Source organism: Lolium perenne, chromosome 1, assembly GCF_019359855.2.
Source record: "Lolium perenne isolate Kyuss_39 chromosome 1, Kyuss_2.0, whole genome shotgun sequence".
In the NCBI taxonomy this organism is placed as follows: domain Eukaryota; kingdom Viridiplantae; phylum Streptophyta; class Magnoliopsida; order Poales; family Poaceae; genus Lolium; species Lolium perenne.
The window spans coordinates 247,547-264,193 of record NC_067244.2 but is presented as its reverse complement, the minus strand read 5'-3'; the positions used below and the strand labels follow the sequence as shown (position 1 = coordinate 264,193).

The 16,647-nt window shown below is 43.6% G+C and overlaps 2 protein-coding genes and 1 long non-coding RNA gene across 3 annotated transcripts; 2 read left to right on the top strand and 1 right to left on the bottom strand.

Annotated features, from left to right (window-relative positions):
• Positions 1–2,849: 2,849 nt before the first annotated feature.
• On the top strand, positions 2,850–5,390 carry LOC127318765 (uncharacterized). Its single transcript, XM_051349247.2, has 3 exons — positions 2,850–3,157; positions 4,115–5,008; positions 5,116–5,390. The coding sequence occupies exons 2-3, from the start codon at positions 4,129–4,131 to the stop codon at positions 5,160–5,162; spliced, it is 927 nt and encodes a 308-aa protein (XP_051205207.1). The 5' UTR covers positions 2,850–3,157; positions 4,115–4,128; the 3' UTR covers positions 5,163–5,390.
• Positions 5,391–11,955: 6,565 nt separating this feature from the next.
• Positions 11,956–13,713, bottom strand: LOC127318755 (protein NEN4). The gene has a single exon (XM_051349234.2). It carries the CDS (start codon positions 12,931–12,933, stop codon positions 12,043–12,045), a length of 891 nt encoding a protein of 296 aa, XP_051205194.1. The 5' UTR covers positions 12,934–13,713; the 3' UTR covers positions 11,956–12,042.
• Positions 13,714–13,857: 144 nt separating this feature from the next.
• Positions 13,858–15,586, top strand: LOC127318756 (uncharacterized). Its single transcript, XR_007862099.2, has 2 exons — positions 13,858–13,943; positions 15,081–15,586. It is a non-coding gene; the product is annotated as an uncharacterized lncRNA (long non-coding RNA).
• The last annotated feature ends 1,061 nt before the right edge of the window (positions 15,587–16,647 follow it).

Genomic DNA, 16,647 nt, shown 5'->3' with positions numbered 1-16,647 from the left:
ATCATGGCTTCCATGACTACAAAGTGTTTTAGCCATGTAGATCGAAGTACTTATTGAACCTTGTAGGTATGGTTTACTTTGTGATCAAATAAATGATTTATGGACAAAGGATTTATTTTGAACAAATGATAAACCAACTACAAACAAAGAAGTTATGATGGGTCCTGACTCCGTTAAAATGACCATGCGCCATGAAATCCATGATAGATGAATACTTTTTGAAAGTAAATGGATCTATAAAATTGATGGACTTGGATGGAATATCCTTGAAGAAGCTCGACTTGTCGAAAAGTTGTTTACGACAAAGTTCAAAGAGTTGACTACGATAAGATTAGATCTTCCGTAGCAATGCTTATAGTCTATGTGGATTATTCTAGTAATCGCTACATATTTCTTTTATGAGATATGCTAGTAGGATGGCAAAATACATTACTTAACAGAAGTGTCTATTAAAGGTGTATACAAGATACAACCAAGAGTTTTGCTAGTTCGTGGAATACTAGATAGGTATACGAACTTCAATTGGATGAAGTGAGTATCACGGAGTTGGAATCTTCACCGGATGAAATAGTCAACGAGTTTTTGATTTCATCAGAAACGATGAAGATGCTTGCATTTGCAAGAAATTAAGTGGGAGCGCTGAGACATATTTATAATACTTTATGTAGATGACATATAGTTGGTTATAAATGATGTAATTATATACTTGATTAAAAGGTTTCATTGAGAATTAACTTCAATGAAAGGAAATGGACTAAAACATATTTAGTGTCAAGATCTATAAAGATAGATTGAAACACATAATAAGTTTAAAGTCAAAGCACATGAGTGATTATAGATCACGAATAATATGTACACAATCAGATGCCCTGTGCTCTAAAGTGTTATGAGCATGTACCAGAATGATTCATGTGATGATCATTGGATGATAGTAAGAATATCCTTGAGTACTTTAGAAGAACTAAGGATATATATTTATATAAGTTTTGTATGGGGTAATGACAAACAAATCGCTGTAAAGTGTTGCACCGATATTAGTTTGATCACATATAAAAATAAATTTCAATCTCAAATTAGGCTATGTGTTGTTTAAAAGGTAGCACAATGAGCTAGAAGTTGTCTATGCTAGATTTAGATGAGTTCTAAATGTTGTGAAGGATTCTACAAACGAAGGTAGAGTATGTCATTGTTTTGACAATGACTGAGAATGTTAAGTCAAAAAGTTATTTGAGAACTTGGTGTAGTTCCGATAGTGTCAGAACTTTGAAGCTATATTGTGTATGACAATATTAGTGACATATTTCAGACCGCGGAATTAAGGTTCCACCAGAAGACCAAACATATTTAATGCCAACTCATTTGGAAAATGAGTGATGCGTTAAGAAGTAAATGAATTGCAAAATACATACGTTTCTGAGCATGTCAGATCCGTTGACTAAAACCTCTCCCGTGAGCAAAACATGATAAAGCACCGGAAGGCCAAGGTGTTACATCTTTGCAAATATAAACTAGATTATTGACTCTAGTGCAAGTGGGAGACTGTTGGAGATATGCCCAAGAGGCAATAATAAAGTGGTTATTATATATCTTCATGTTTATGATAAATGTTTACATACCATGCTATAATTGTATTAACCGGAACATTGATACATGTGTGTTATGTGAACAACAAGGAGTCCCTAGTAAGCCTCTTGTATAACTAGCTTGTTGATTAATAGATGATCATCATTTCGTGATCATGAACATTGGATGTTATTAATAACAAGGTTATGTCATTGATGAATGATGTAATGGACACACCCAATTAAGCGTAGCATAAGATCACATCATTAAGTTCATTTGCTATAAGCTTTCGATACATAGTTACCTAGTCCTTCGACCATGAGATCATGTAAATCACTTATGCCGGAAGGGTACTTTGATTACATCAAATGCCACTGCGTAAATGGGTGGTTATAAAGGTGGGATTAAGTATTTAGAAAGTATGAGTTAAGGCATATGGATCAACAGTGGGATTTGTCCATCCCGATGACGGATAGATATACTCTGGGCCCTCTTGGTGGAATGTCGTCTAATTAGCTTGCAAGCATGTGACTTGGTCACAAGAGATGACATACCACGATACGAGTAAAGAGTACTTGTCGGTAACGAGGTTGAACAAGGTATGGAGATACTGATGATCGGACCTCGGATAAGTAAAGTATCGTGTGACAAAGGGGATTGGTATCGTATGTTAATGGTTCATTCGATCACTAAGTCATCGCTGAATGTGTGGGAGCCATTATGGATCTCCAGGTCCCGCTATTGGTTATTGATCGGAGAAGAGTCTCGATCATGTCTGCATAGTTCACGAACCGTAGGGTGACACACTTAAGGTTCGATGTTGTTTAAGTAGATATGGAATATGAGATGGAGACTGAATGTTATTCGGAGTCTCGGATGGGATCCAGGACATCACGAGGAGGTCCGGAATGGTCCGGAGAATAAGATTCATATAAGGGAAGTCGTCTTCCGAGGTTCGGGAAAAATATCGGTATTTTGACCGAAGCTTCTAGAAGGTTCTAGTGGGCCACCGATGGGCCCACCACCTCGGGAGGGGCCACATGGGACGAAGAGGTGCTTCCTAGCCTAAATGGGCTGGGCGCACCATGCTAACCAGCCCAACCCCAAGCAAGCTTAAGGGACAAGTTTCCCATAACTTAAGGGCTAAGTTTCCCCGAAACTTGAGGGTCAAGTTTGCCCTTTTTGTGGGCCGGCCCAAGGAGGAAAAGTAAGGGCCAAGGCATCCCATGGATGCTCCCTCCCCTATATAAAGAGGGGAGAAGCAAGGGTGCTTGGGGTCCAAGAACTAAGAAACCCTAGCCACCATCCTCTCTCTGTCCTTGCTCGTGTACCGGCTTGGCGAAGCCCTGCAGGAAATCTTCTCCACCACCACCACCACGCCGTCGTGCTGTTGGAATTTCGAGAAGGATCTACTACATCCGCTGCCCGCTGGAATGGGGAGAGGATGTCTTCATCGACACCGTTCGTGTGACCGAGTACGGAGGTGCTGCCCGCTTGCAGCACTAGAAGGACTACATCTCGAACTTGAGTTCGGCAAGAGTACGACTACATCATCCACGGGATTTGATCTCGTTAACACTTTGGATCTTCAAGGGTACGTCTCTCATCTATCTCGTTGCTCAGATCTGGTAGATAAGATCTTGGTGGTATTCGTTCTTGCGGTAGAAAATATTTGTTTTCCATGCAACGAACCCATCACGGGCGGGGCGAGCAGCCGGGCGAGCCAGTGCCTCTCCGCCGCCACCGCCAGACAGAAAGAGGAGCCAGAGAAGGGGCTCGAGAGGGAAAGTGTTTTAGGGTTAGGGTTTTTCGGCCGTTTGGCCATTTTTATACCCAGCGAAAGTAAAGGGCAGCCCTCGGATCGAATCCAACGGCCAGGAGTGCCCGTCGCGTCGGCGCCGTGTGCGGGCCGCGTGGGTTGCGCTGGCCAGACCGCTGGCGGACCAGAGGCAGGCTGCGACAACAGGCCGCGTTAGCAGGCCGCAGTGCGTGGGCGCCGCGTCTGCCCGACCGCGTGGGCGGCGCGTTGCTGCGCGTCGCTCGCCGCGTGCGGGCCGCGACAGTAACACAGTTTTTTTTACAGTTTTACACAGTTTTATTAATTACACAGGCATTTTTAGGCAGTTTTGGGTCATTTTTGGCTAAAATTTTGTCTAGTTTTTTATGAATAAATAGGACCAACAAATTATTTGTTCAGAAATTAAAAAGTAAAGGATATGCCTCTGTAAAGTTCAAAAGTTGAATAGTTTAAAGTCACAGTTTCCGCTGCATATAGTAAAAAAGGAGCATTTTAAATGCAAAAGTGACAACTAAATTTTGAAAGTATGAATAAAAGTGATTATTGCGACAATTATGGTTCTGTTATTTTTTGACCAACGTTATTAATGAAATGACCATGGTTTTGTTGCAATGATGATATGCGCATTTATCTCTATTTCTGCCCAACGGTGATATAGTTTTATTTGCATTAACACAGTTGCATGTTTTAATTCGGACCAACGTTGGATTATAATTTGCAATTGTACCGTTCTCACTTCTTTGTGGTTTTCAGGAGGGTTCTACTTGATGAGCTGCATCAAGGATGTTCCCACCCTTAGAGGGGATAACTACACAGAATGGGTGAAGAAGGTGGAACTCGCTTTCGTCTGTGCTGAGGTGGACTGGGTGGTTGTCACACCGCCGCCCATCAAGCCTGCTGACCCTGTCAGAGATGACACGGATACTGATGATGCATGGGCTAAAAAGCAAAGGGATCATGCTCCTGTGGAGATGTCCTACATCCTAGAGAACAGAAAGTGGCAGACTGCCAACAAAAAGTGCATTGCATTTATAAAGAATACAATTGAGAACGCCATCGTGGGCTCAATTACAGAGTGTACTTCTGCTAGGGAGTACTTAGAAAAGATAAAGAACCAGTTCACTGGTTCTTCAAAGACATATGCAACCCAGCTGTTGAAGCAGCTGGTGACAGAAAAGTACAGTGGAGGTGCACATGGCATCAGGGAGCACATCCTCAGGATGAGCAACATGGCTGCAAAGCTGAAGCCCATGGATGCTAACCTGGAGCTGAAGCCTGCACTCCTGGTTCACTTGGTGATGGCTTCATTGCCACAACAATTTGACAACTTTGTTGTCAATTACAACATGAACCCTGAGAAATGGGATGTTGAAAAGACCATTGCCATGTGTGTGCAAGAGGAGGACAGACTCAAGGCACAGAATGGAGGTACCATCAATTATGTGAAGGACAATAAGAAAAGGCCCTTCACACCAAGCAAAAATGGTTCCCCTTCAAAGCAATATGGTAAAGCCCCAATGCAGCATCATCAGAAGTTCCAGCATAGGCCATTGCCAGTAAACAAAGATCAGTGTCTTCACTGTCAGAAGACTGGGCACTACAAGAAAGACTGCCCTGCTTTTCTGAAAGAACTAATGGCAAAGAAAGGTAACAATTTAGTTTCCTTTGTAAATGAATCCCTGTATACACAGTTTTCGAAATCTACTTGGTGGGTTGACTCAGGTGCAACTGTTCATGTTGCAAATTCTTTACAGGGATTCCATTCGACGAGGACTATGAAAAGAGGCGAAGGATGCGTTGAAGTCGCGAATGGAATTCAAGCAGAAGTTGAAGCTGTTGGCGATGTCCTCTTGGAGCTAGCTGATGGCTTGACTATTCTGCTTAGAGATGTCTTATTTGTTCCTTCCATACATAGAAATTTAATAAGTGTATCGCGCTTAGATAAAGACAGTTATCAATGTTATTTTGGACATGGCAAATGTGCCATATGGTGTAATAATTCTTATGTTGGGGTTGCAATACTCCATGATGAGCTTTATTTATTGTCCTTGCGTGAAAAAGTATTGTATGTGTGTAAAGTGAATGAACAAATACCCTCGTCGGAAACAGAAGGAAAGAAAAAAAGAACCGATGAATCATCGAAATTATGGCACTATCGCCTAGGCCATATTTCGAGGGGGAGAATAGAAAGACTCGTTAAAAATGATATTCTTCCTCCATTAGAATTCTCAGACATAGAACAGTGCATCGATTGCATTAAAGGAAAATTTGTAAAGCAAATTAAAAAGGGTGCAAATCGAAGCACATCAACACTAGAAATAATTCACACCGATATGTGTGGACCATTTCCGGTGAAAAGTGTGGATGGATATGATTCGTTCATAACATTCACGGATGATTACTCCCGATATGGTTATATTTATCCAATAAAAGAAAGAACATAAGCGTTGGATTAATTCAAAATATTCAAAGCTGAAGTTGAAAATCAGCATGATAAAAGAATAAAGATAGTCAGGTCTGATCGTGGAGGGGAGTACTACGGTCGACATACTCCATATGGCCAAGTCCCTGGACCTTTTGCAAGGTTCCTACAGGAGACTGGAATAGTCGCCCAGTACTCGATGCCGGGCGAACCTCAGCAGAATGGGGTAGCTGAAAGGCGCTGCTGCGCGTAGTTGACGTATGTCTTTCCGTTCAACACGCGACCGTTGGGAACCCCAAGAGGAAGGTGTGATGCGTATAGCAGTAAGTTTCCCTCAGTAAGAAACCAAGGTTTATCGAACCAGTAGGAGCCAAGAAGCACGTTGAAGGTTGATGGCGGCGGAGTGTAGTGCGGCGCAACACCAGGGATTCCGGCGCCAACGTGGAACCTGCACAACACAACCAAATTACTTTGCCCCAACGTGATAGTGAGGTTGTCAATCTCACCGGCTTGCTGTAACAAAGGATTAGATGTATAGTGTGGATGATGATGTTTGCAGAGAACAGTAGAACGAGTATTGCAGTAGATTGTATTCGATGTAAAAGAATGGACCGGGGTCCACAGTTCACTAGTGGTGTCTCTCCCATAAGATAAATAGCATGTTGGGTGAACAAATTACAGTTGGGCAATTGACAAATAAAGAGAGCATGACCATGCACATACATGTTATGATGAGTATTGTGAGATTTAATTGGGCATTACGACAAAGTACATAGACCGCTATCCAGCATGCATCTATGCCTAAAAAGTCCACCTTCAGGTTATCATCCGAACCCCCCTCCAGTATTAAGTTGCAAACAACAGACAATTGCATTAAGTATGGTGCGTAATGTAATCAACAAATACATCCTTAGACATAGCATTGATGTTTTATCCCTAGTGGCAACAGCACATCCACAACCTAAGAACTTTATGTCACTGTCCCAGATTTAATGGAGGCATGAACCCACTATCGAGCATAATTACTCCCTATTGGAGTTACAAGTAACGACTTGGCCAGAGCCTCTACTAATAACGGAGAGCATGCAAGATCATAAACAACACATAGATGATAGATTGATAATCAACATAGCATAATATTCCATATTCATCGGATCCCAACAAGTGCAACATGTAACATTACAGATAGATGATCTTGATCATGTTAGGCAGCTCACAAGATCTAACAATGATAGCACAATTAGGAGAAGACGACCATCTAGCTACTGCTATGGACCCATAGTCCAGGGGTGAACTACTCACACATCAATCCGGAGGCGACCATGGCGGTGAAGAGTCCTCCGGGAGATGATTCCCCTCTCCGGCAGGGTGCCGGAGGCGATCTCCTGAATCCCCCGAGATGGGATTAGCGGCGGCGGCGTCTCTAGAAGGTTTTCCGTATCGTGGCTCTCGGTACTGGAACTATTATCGACGAAGGCTTAAGTAGGCGGAAGGGTAGGCCAGGGGGCGCCACGAGGGCCCCACACGCCAGGGTCGCGCGGCCAAGGGGTGGGCCGCGCCGCCCTGTTGTGTGGCCGCCTCGTCGCCCCACTTCGTTTCCCTTTCGGACTTCTGGAAGCTTCGTGGAAAAATAAGATCCTGGGTGTTGATTTCGTCCAATTCCGAGAATATTTCCTTACTAGGATTTCTGAAACCAAAAACAGCAGAAAACAGCAACTGGCTCTTCGGCATCTCGTTAATAGGTTAGTACCGGAAAATGCATAATAATGACATATAATGTGTATAAAACATGTGAGTATCATCATAAAAGTAGCATGGAACATAAGAAATTATAGATACGTTTGAGACGTATCAGGCGCAACCGCACCCTTATGGATATGGTGCGCAATATGATGAGCTATTCCACCCTACCATTGGGATTGTGGATTGAGACGTTAAAAACCGCTATTCACATTCTAAACAGAGTACCAAGCAAATCGGTGCCCAAAACACCGTATGAGCTATGGACAGGGAGAGTGCCTTCTCTAAACCACCTGAAAGTGTGGGGGAGCCCTGCTGAGGCCAAAGTATTCAATCCAAATATCGCAAAGTTAGATACCAAAACAGTCAGCTGCCATTTTATTGGCTATCCTGAAAATTCAAAAGGTTATCGTTTCTACTGTCCAGAGAAATTCACAAAGTTTGTGGAAACGAGACATGCTGTCTTCTTAGAAGACGAAATGATGAGGGGGGGCATGGTAGCTCGGAAAATTGATCTTGAGAAGAAGAGGGTGCATGCACCTAATCCGATGACTAAGGAGCCATTTTTGCGCTACCATGTGCACCTGTACCGACAATCCCTGCGATTGTGGTGCAAGCGCATGTTGTGACTCCACCCATGACAACGATGAGTGAAAATTCGGAACCTATCCGTCAGGAGCCGAATGAACCATTTGTTGAGCATGAAAGGGAGCAACAACAGCCACCTCCAGAAGCTGAGCCACAAGTTGAGGAACAGAATGCTCCAGAGATTGAGGCCCCTAGAAGGTCTACAAGAGCTAGAAAATCAGCCATTTCGACTGATTACAAAGTTTACAACACAGTTCATATGGAAGGTGATCCCACTTCATATGAAGAAGCCATGAGAAGCCCAGATTCATCAAAGTGGGTGGAGGCCATGGAAGACAAAATGAGATCGATGAGTGCCAACCATGTTTGGGACTTAGAGAATATCCTAAAGGAGCCAAAACTGTGGGCTGCAAATGGGTCTACAAAATAAAATATGACTCCAATGGGAATGTTGAAAAGTACAAAGCACGACTTGTGGCAAAAGGATTTACACAAAGAGAAGGGATAGATTACAATGAGACATTTTCTCTGGTCTCATGTAAGGATTCCTTCAGAATCATAATCGCACTAGTTGCACATTTTGATTTAGAGTTGCATCAAATGGATGTAAAGACGACATTTCTAAACGGGGATTTAGAAGAAAATGTCTACATGAAACAACCCAAGGGTTTTATCATGGAAGGCAAGGAAGAAATGGGATGCCGCCTAAAGAAATCCATTTATGGATTAAAGCAAGCCTCCAGACAGTGGAATCTAAAGTTCAATGAAACAATTAAGAGATTTGGATTTAAAGAAAATATTGAGGACAATTGCGTTTATGCAAAGTTTAAAAGTGGGAAATATATTTTCCTAATATTGTATGTGGATGATATTCTGCTTGCCAGCAGTGATGTCAGTCTACTTCAAGAGACAAAGAAGTTCTTGTCCTCAAATTTTGACATCAAAGATCTTGGTGAAGCGTCATATGTTTTGGGCATAGAAATTCACCGAGATAGAAACAATGGAGTATTAGGACTATCGCAAAAGGCTTATTTAAAAAAGATTCTAAGTAAGTATAATATGCATAAGTGCAGTGCCACACCTGCCCCTATAGTCAAGGGCGACAGTTTTGGAAAACATCAAAGTCCCCAAAATCAATACGAGCTCGATCAAATAAAAGCGGTTCCATATGCTTCGGCCATTGGAAGCCTACAGTATGCACAAGTGTGCACTCGCCCTAACTTAGCATTTATCACCGGAGTACTCGGTAGATATCAAGAAAATCCAGGTTTTTGAACACTAGAAAATGGTAAAGAAGGCATTGCGTTATGTAAAAGGAACAAAGAACTACATGCTAACATACAGAAGATCTGATTCCCTAGAAATAAGAGGGTATTCAGATGCAGATTTTGCGGGGGATAAAGATGATAGAAAATCCACATCTGGATATGTATTCACCCTCGCAGGGGGGGCTATTTCGTGGAGAAGCTCCAAACAGACGATAGTTGCATCATCCACGATGTATGCAGAATTTATAACATGTTATGAAGCCACGGGGCAGGCATTATGGTTAAAGAAATTTATACCCGACTTGAAAGTGGTAGATTGTATTGACAAACCACTAAAGATGTACTGCGACAATGAGCCTGCAGTATTTTATGCTCACAACAACAAGTCGAGTAATGCTACGAAACCGATTGAGGTTAAGTATTATGTTGTGAAACACAAGGTCAAGGATCAAACAATAAGTCTCGAGCATATAAGGACAAAAGATATGCTTGCGGATCCGCTAACGAAAGGCTTACCACCCAGCGTGTTCAAGGAACACGTAGCCGACATGGGTTTAAGGGAAAGTCTTACCTATCCTGGATCATAAGAGGCCCAAAAGTAAAAGAATTTGTTTCAAAACAGAGAAGTGTATTGTGGCTGTCTGATTCTATCGGCAATAGAGCTGTGACGATGAAACATGCCCTATGGACTGATCCAAAATGAAACGAATAAAGCGAAAGTATAAAGTTAAAAGTAAAGTTGAGATCAAGGGGGAGAATGTTAGATTGATCTCTCTCCCGCGTGGGCCCAATGGCCCACCGGGCCCCTTTTGACCTGCGCCCTGATCGGGGGCGCCAAACCCGTTATGGTTGGTGGGCCCCTGTCGCCAGCGCTATAAAGAGAGGTGGGGGGCCGGCGGCTCGCAGTACGAGGTTCACCGCGTTGCCGTACGCCCCACCGACAAACCAATCCGATCTAGGGTTAAGCGCTGCGCCGACGGGAAGCTCCGCCGCCGCCGACACGACCTCACCGCCGACACCACCATGTCGACGTCCGACGGTTCATCCTCCAAAGGAGAAGGTAACCATTCCCCAATCTCGACCCCTCTACCTCTCAGTATATATAGATAGTTTATTTACAGAGATAGTTCTACCCGATATAGGATCTACTCTAGTTGTTCATAGGATCTAACAATCTGAGCATGCATATTTTCAAAATTTCAAATTTACCAGAATTCATCATTTTGAGTTGTGAAAGGGCTTTGGAGTAGTATTTTCTAGGATTGAATCTAGCTGCTGGCCATCTTTGAACACATTTTTGGAGCCTGCCGCTAAATTATGCACTATGTGATGACATGCAATTTCATTATCTTTTGTATGATCTCCATCTAAGTTGTATGCACGACTGCTGTATGTGTTGTGGCTCTGTGGTGTTTGCGGTTTGAACTGTGACTTTGTGTGATGATTTTTTTGCACCGACTGGCATGCATGAAATTCACCCAAGCTGTATGTGCATTGCCGGAACACGAACCGCCTGGCTTGGCTAATTAGTACTCCGTTTACATTTGTGTGATGATCTGAGCATGCATATTTTCTTAAATTAATACTTGTTTGGAGCCCGCCGTTTGTCTAGAGTATTTTTTTTGGTTTGTTTCAGCAAAGTTTGATTCTTGTTGTCCTTTTGATGGCAACATGAATAATATGGATGCTCAAGTAGTTGTAGATGAATCTGATGCTGATAGACGACATGACAAAGACGTTTGTTCTTGTTGTTCTGTCCTTGTTTTTGTGACTTCTTGTCCCGGTAAAATACTTCTCGTTTCTCTTGTTTCCTCTCTAGTTAGTAAATTATTTGTGGCGGGAATCATCAGAGGAGATAAAAAGTACCATGAGATTCCAATCCATGTGAATAATCTAACCAGTCGGGGAGAACAATGGACCCATACATGATCGCTAAATTGGTACCGGCAGATTTCGATGCCCTAGTTGAGGTGGTGAGCTTCTTTTATACATCAATTGTTTACAACTTAAAGTAGGAGTAAATTGAAACTGCTCCGATTGAGATCCCTAGGGAGCATCACACAAATGAAATAAAATGAATTGTATTTTTACAACATCACGATGATGATCACTACAACCAGGACCGTCTTCAGAAATTAGGGGCCCCAGTGCAAACTGTATAAAATGCTAAAATTAGGATTTGTCGATAGAGTAAAAAAAGCTGATCGATTAGGTTTTATATAGTAATGTACTTTTGTTTTTTCTATATATTTTGAAAAAAATTATATTGTTCAGAGAGAACTTGAATTACGATGGCCCGGATGCTATTTGTCTACTGTTTTTCCATCCAACATGCAAGGTACGCAAAAACATTCACGTCTATGGCACTCTACCTAGGTACACCTCATATCCATCATCGTCACCACATGCGCCATTCACGTCCAGGAAGCAAAAGCTGCTCCAAGCAGGCTAGAGTGACGAGGGAACGCTAATTTTGTGAGGGCCCGTGCGGTCGCTCAGCTCGCACGCCCTCGCGGACGGTCCTGACTACAACAGATATTATAAAATAAAACCTGAGTTGGAACTATGAACAGAGCTACCAAATGTATAATGTGGTCTGTATCTGTATGTACAGTTTACAAATGAATGAAGGAACGAATCAGAACGTGGTCTGGATGATTGTCTCATCTGACGATGGCCCTGGAGGGCCTGAGGACCATGCTGAACGTCGGCGGTGCCGGTGCTCGCACCCGCCGACCGCCAGTGGCTGTCGTCGTGGTCGCCGAGCCCTTCTTTTCCACCACCACCTTCCCCATGCTGTCCCTCTTGTTGCACGACGACGATGACCCGTCCACCTTCGTCTTCTGTACCGCTGCAGCAGAAGAAGGGGCCGTCCTGGTCGCCGCCGCACGGGCAAATGCCATCTCCAACGTGTTGCTGTTAGACTTGGGCGTCGCGGTCGCCGACGTGCTCTTGCCGGTCGTTTTGCGCTTGGTGGTGACGGCGCTGGCCTGCTCGGCGGAGAGGCTGGATTCGAGCAGCAGCGCCCCGGCGCAGCGCTTGAGCACCTCGAGGCTCATCCTGGCGCCATCCAGGCACCGGTGCGCCGGCTGCACGCCGATCCCGAAGTACGTTGCGAGTGTCGCCATCTCCAGCACGCCCCCTGCTCTCCGGCCGAACCTTGGATGCGCTAGCACGTCGAGGGAGTCGACCACGCCCGCGGGCACCGGCGCGTCCATGCCGGCGGCGGCGAAGGCCTCGCGGATGTGGAAGCGGTGGATGCCGTAGCCCGCCCAGACGCGGCCGTCGAGGAGGGCGAAGATGTCGGCGGCGATGTCGGGGAAGGACGGTGCGACGGAGGCAGAGGACGGGAGCTCGTCGGAGAAGCGTGTGGAGTCGGCAAGGTCTTGGCCCGGGGACGGGCCGATGAGGGTGGAGTAGCTGGAGAGCTCGACGAGGCGCCGGGGGCAGACGAGGACGGCGCCGAACTCGAGCAGGTGCCATTCTTTGCGGTCCGGGGAGGACGCCGCTGCATCCACATCGAAGAACACCATCTCCCTCCTCTTGGTCGCCATTGATTCTTGCTGTCCGTGCTTGCTCGATCGGTGGTTTCTTGACGACCGAGCTCTCTTTATCTTTCTTTCTTTCAAGGAAAGAAGGAAGCAAGCAAGGTTGAAGATGATGATGATAGGTTGCTTCTCCTTCTCCTGTTCCAAGAGCTACTTGGATATGTATATAAGCTTTGACAATGGCAAGAACATGGAGGGGAATATTTGTTCTAGTTGTCCATGGAGGTTTGTTTCATTTGGACGGTGCATGCGTGTGCGTTTTCAGTTTGGGGACTTCCAACGATGGAAGCAAGCAAGCTAGGGAAGAAAGGAAGGTGAAGTTAGTTACCCCAAGATCACAACCAACGCAAATATCCATGGCATATGGATATGAAGATTCCAAGTTTCTCATGCAAGCAGAAGCACCAACACAAGTCACCTTAACTAGTCAAGTTACCTTTGCTTCTCTTCGCATCCATCGAGCTCTCTCAAAGTCATGTGTTGTTCAAGGTGTTCCTTGGAGGACAGTTTCCGATGACGTCAGATACCAGAGGGAAAAACATCTACGGCCGCACCTTTAAGGACGACAACTTCAAATGTATATGTGTTATACACTAAACTAGCCTGTGTCATGCCATCTGTGCTTTAAGGACGAAAACTAGGACGTCAGATCGAATGGGGAGTGCCGGCACAGGTTGCAGGGACGCGCAAACCTCCCGCCTCCCCGTCCAAAACTGCCCGTCATAGGCCTATTTAGGATTTAGGATTGCATGTACGCCGCGATCATCGCACCTCCTGATCTAATCTTAAACACCCAGCAGGCCACACATAATCACCGGTCGGCCGATCGTCGTCTGTGCCTGTGGCTGCCGTAGCACCGCCCAACAGAGCCAGCCGTCCCGACTCCCGTCTGCGTCAGTCGCTGCCCGGCCGAACTGGTTTGATCAGTGGGCCAGTAGCTGCTGCAGCGCCGCTCGGCCGAGCCGAGCCAATCCGATCAGTGCCCCCGGCCGCCGCGATCCATTGCATGTAGCCAGGTACACGCTATCTTCAGAATGTCTCGTACTTACCAGTTATGAAGTCTTGACAAGTTGTTCCTGTACAAGTTCAGCCATAACAGATTTACTAATTCAGCCCTCGAGAAATTAAACAACATTGAAGAAATTTGGAGATACCATACAGTACCAGTACAATTTCAGCCACAACGGAAATAGGGAGAGAGTAAACCATTTTTTTTTATCAGAAACATCAAGTCTAGAGAAATCAGGATTAACATTCATGTATATCACACTGTAATCTACGATGTTGATTTTTACAGAGAATTTAGCACTAGGATTGTTTATTTACCTGCCACTGCCAAGGAAATTTGCTTTCAGCCTCAGGTACAATGATCCAACAAACCAAATCGGTTCAAGGTACAGTCTCGCATTTCAGTCCGCCGTCTGAGCAATGAACCCAATAGATGAAACTACATGAAATGGTACTTATAAACAAGTAATGCACATTTTAGCTAGCTGTACACAGAAAATTGCCTGCTAAGTAATGCACTAGATTTCATTATTTAGCATAGCCATTCTCCTTTTTGTTTGACAGCTGAAGATTCTTTTCTCTATTTCTAAAACATCTCAAATGGGTTATATTACATTATATATGTCTGAAGATATGGGGAATTCCTCTTTGGCTCGTAGGTGTAGATGCACCCATTTGTCTAAAATATATATTTTAAAATGTCTAAAAAATCCGAAAAAGAATTCTGAGTGTACATCTTGACATTCTATGTTCACACACTAAGTTGTGCAAAGAAATGACATGTTTTAAAGGCTGTGTAAAAATAATAATTTCCGGTGATCCAAAATAGATTTTCACGTGACATGTTTTTATCTTTTTTACGTAGGCCACACAAAATGTCTTTTTTCCACAAACTTTTATGAGTGAACATAGAATGTCCAGATGTATACCCAGGATTTTTTTCGGAATTTTTTAACATTTTAGAATAAACTTAAAGTGCATTTTTTTAATACGTGCATTAAGACCTATGAGCCAAAACGCCATGTCTGAAGATATTTCAATACTTATGTAATTGTTTTTATGCTCTACTGAGAGAAATCTGCTTTGATAACCATTAAGTTTTTCAGAGTGAGTTTAGCATTATACCGATTACATGTCAATTGCAGCCAGATCCAGGTGTGGTGAGCTCTTCTGTACCCCTCCTTTCCATGGATGGATGATGGCACCGGAGTCTGCTACAACGGTGATGCCTTTAGATCCCTCCATACGAGGAGATCTCGAAGACCAAGGAGGCAATCTCGCCAAGTTCATCGAATAATTCTTGGGGTACATGGCAAAGGACGAATACTGCCATGCCACATGTTGCCCTCTGGTCGCAACGCCTACCTCGGACATCATGTCTTAGCCGTGCTGCCCTAGCTCCGGTCTCGATTGCATCCTCGCGCTGAGGGGTGTGACGCCATCAAGTCCATTGTGGCGGCCCATACCAACAGACTTCCAGCCAGCATCAACCAGGTTTATCCAAAAGTAAGGATTCATTGAATTTTTGTAAATTAGAATTTCCCTAATGTACAGGGCAGGACATTCTTGTTGGACTTATGGATGTATGCTCTATTGTAAGAAACTATCACCTTGTGTCTGTAGCATGCAACCATATAGATTTTACAAACAAGAGGCCTATAATCATTCACTATTACTATTCCAATTATATATGATTAAGATATTCATGGAATCCACAATGAATGCATATGCACACCGATCATCATGTTGCGTCTTAATATATCAGCAACATGTCCACTATTAACTTGCTGTCAAGCTCTATGCAAATATGGAACTACACATGCCAATGAGAAGGCATATGTTTTGGGTAATACCAAAGCGATACTTTTAGGCCTTACCACCTCCTCATCCTTAATACCTTTGAAAAATTATATGTGCATAGGAAAACCGAATAGCTGTCATTGTTGAATGAAACTTGTCAATATGCCCAGTGCTACATCATATGTAGACACACCCATGGAGAAAAATATTTATACTCCTTCTGATCCATAATAAGTGTCTGGGTTTTAGTTCAAATTTGGATCTGAGGGAGTATTTATTGACTATCATTTGGTCCATACTTTCAGTTGACTCCTGCTACTTATCCAGTTTGTGAAATTTTTCTATCAGACAATAACCACGGTGAAGATGCTTATGGAATACTGGAACCCGATGGCAACACAATCAACATTTATGGTATGCATAATATCAGGATCAATAATGGTGGATTGACCAATCCAAATATGTTCGGAACTGAGGTTAATATGAATGTTATCAATATAGTGTTTGTCATTCACAAAGAAACAGAGATGCAAGCCGTCACCTAGCGGCTTAAAATGATAGATGTGAGAAGATGCATGCTATATGAACGCATAATGGCATACATGTTTAACTCCTCAAGTTGTAGCTGGAAGAAAACGTTTTCACTGACAATGTTCTTATCATTCCTCAAAAGGCAGGGAAGATCAGCGGAGAAAAAATAGCATCCAAGGATATATGTGCAGAATGATGATGAACAAGATTGTTATTCAATCAGAGCGCACCTATATCTGTTCTGATCATGCTAGCCAAACAACACTTAAAAACAGAAAAATAGAGGAGAAGCATCTGAAGATGTAAAGGCTAACGCAAGATTTGGGCACAGTAACAGTTTAGTGCTGTAATGTTTGGAGTTTGGACACATCCTATGCCTGA

Bases quoted from the DNA above. Each gene is read 5' to 3' on its own strand.
- LOC127318765 (XM_051349247.2), top strand. From the start codon at position 4,129: ATGAGCTGCATCAAGGATGTTCCCACCCTTAGAGGGGATAACTACACA. The intron at 5,009-5,115 runs GTAACAATTTAG...AATTCTTTACAG, and splicing joins AGAACTAATGGCAAAGAAAG to GGATTCCATTCGACGAGGAC.
- LOC127318755 (XM_051349234.2), bottom strand. From the start codon at position 12,933: ATGGCGACCAAGAGGAGGGAGATGGTGTTCTTCGATGTGGATGCAGCG.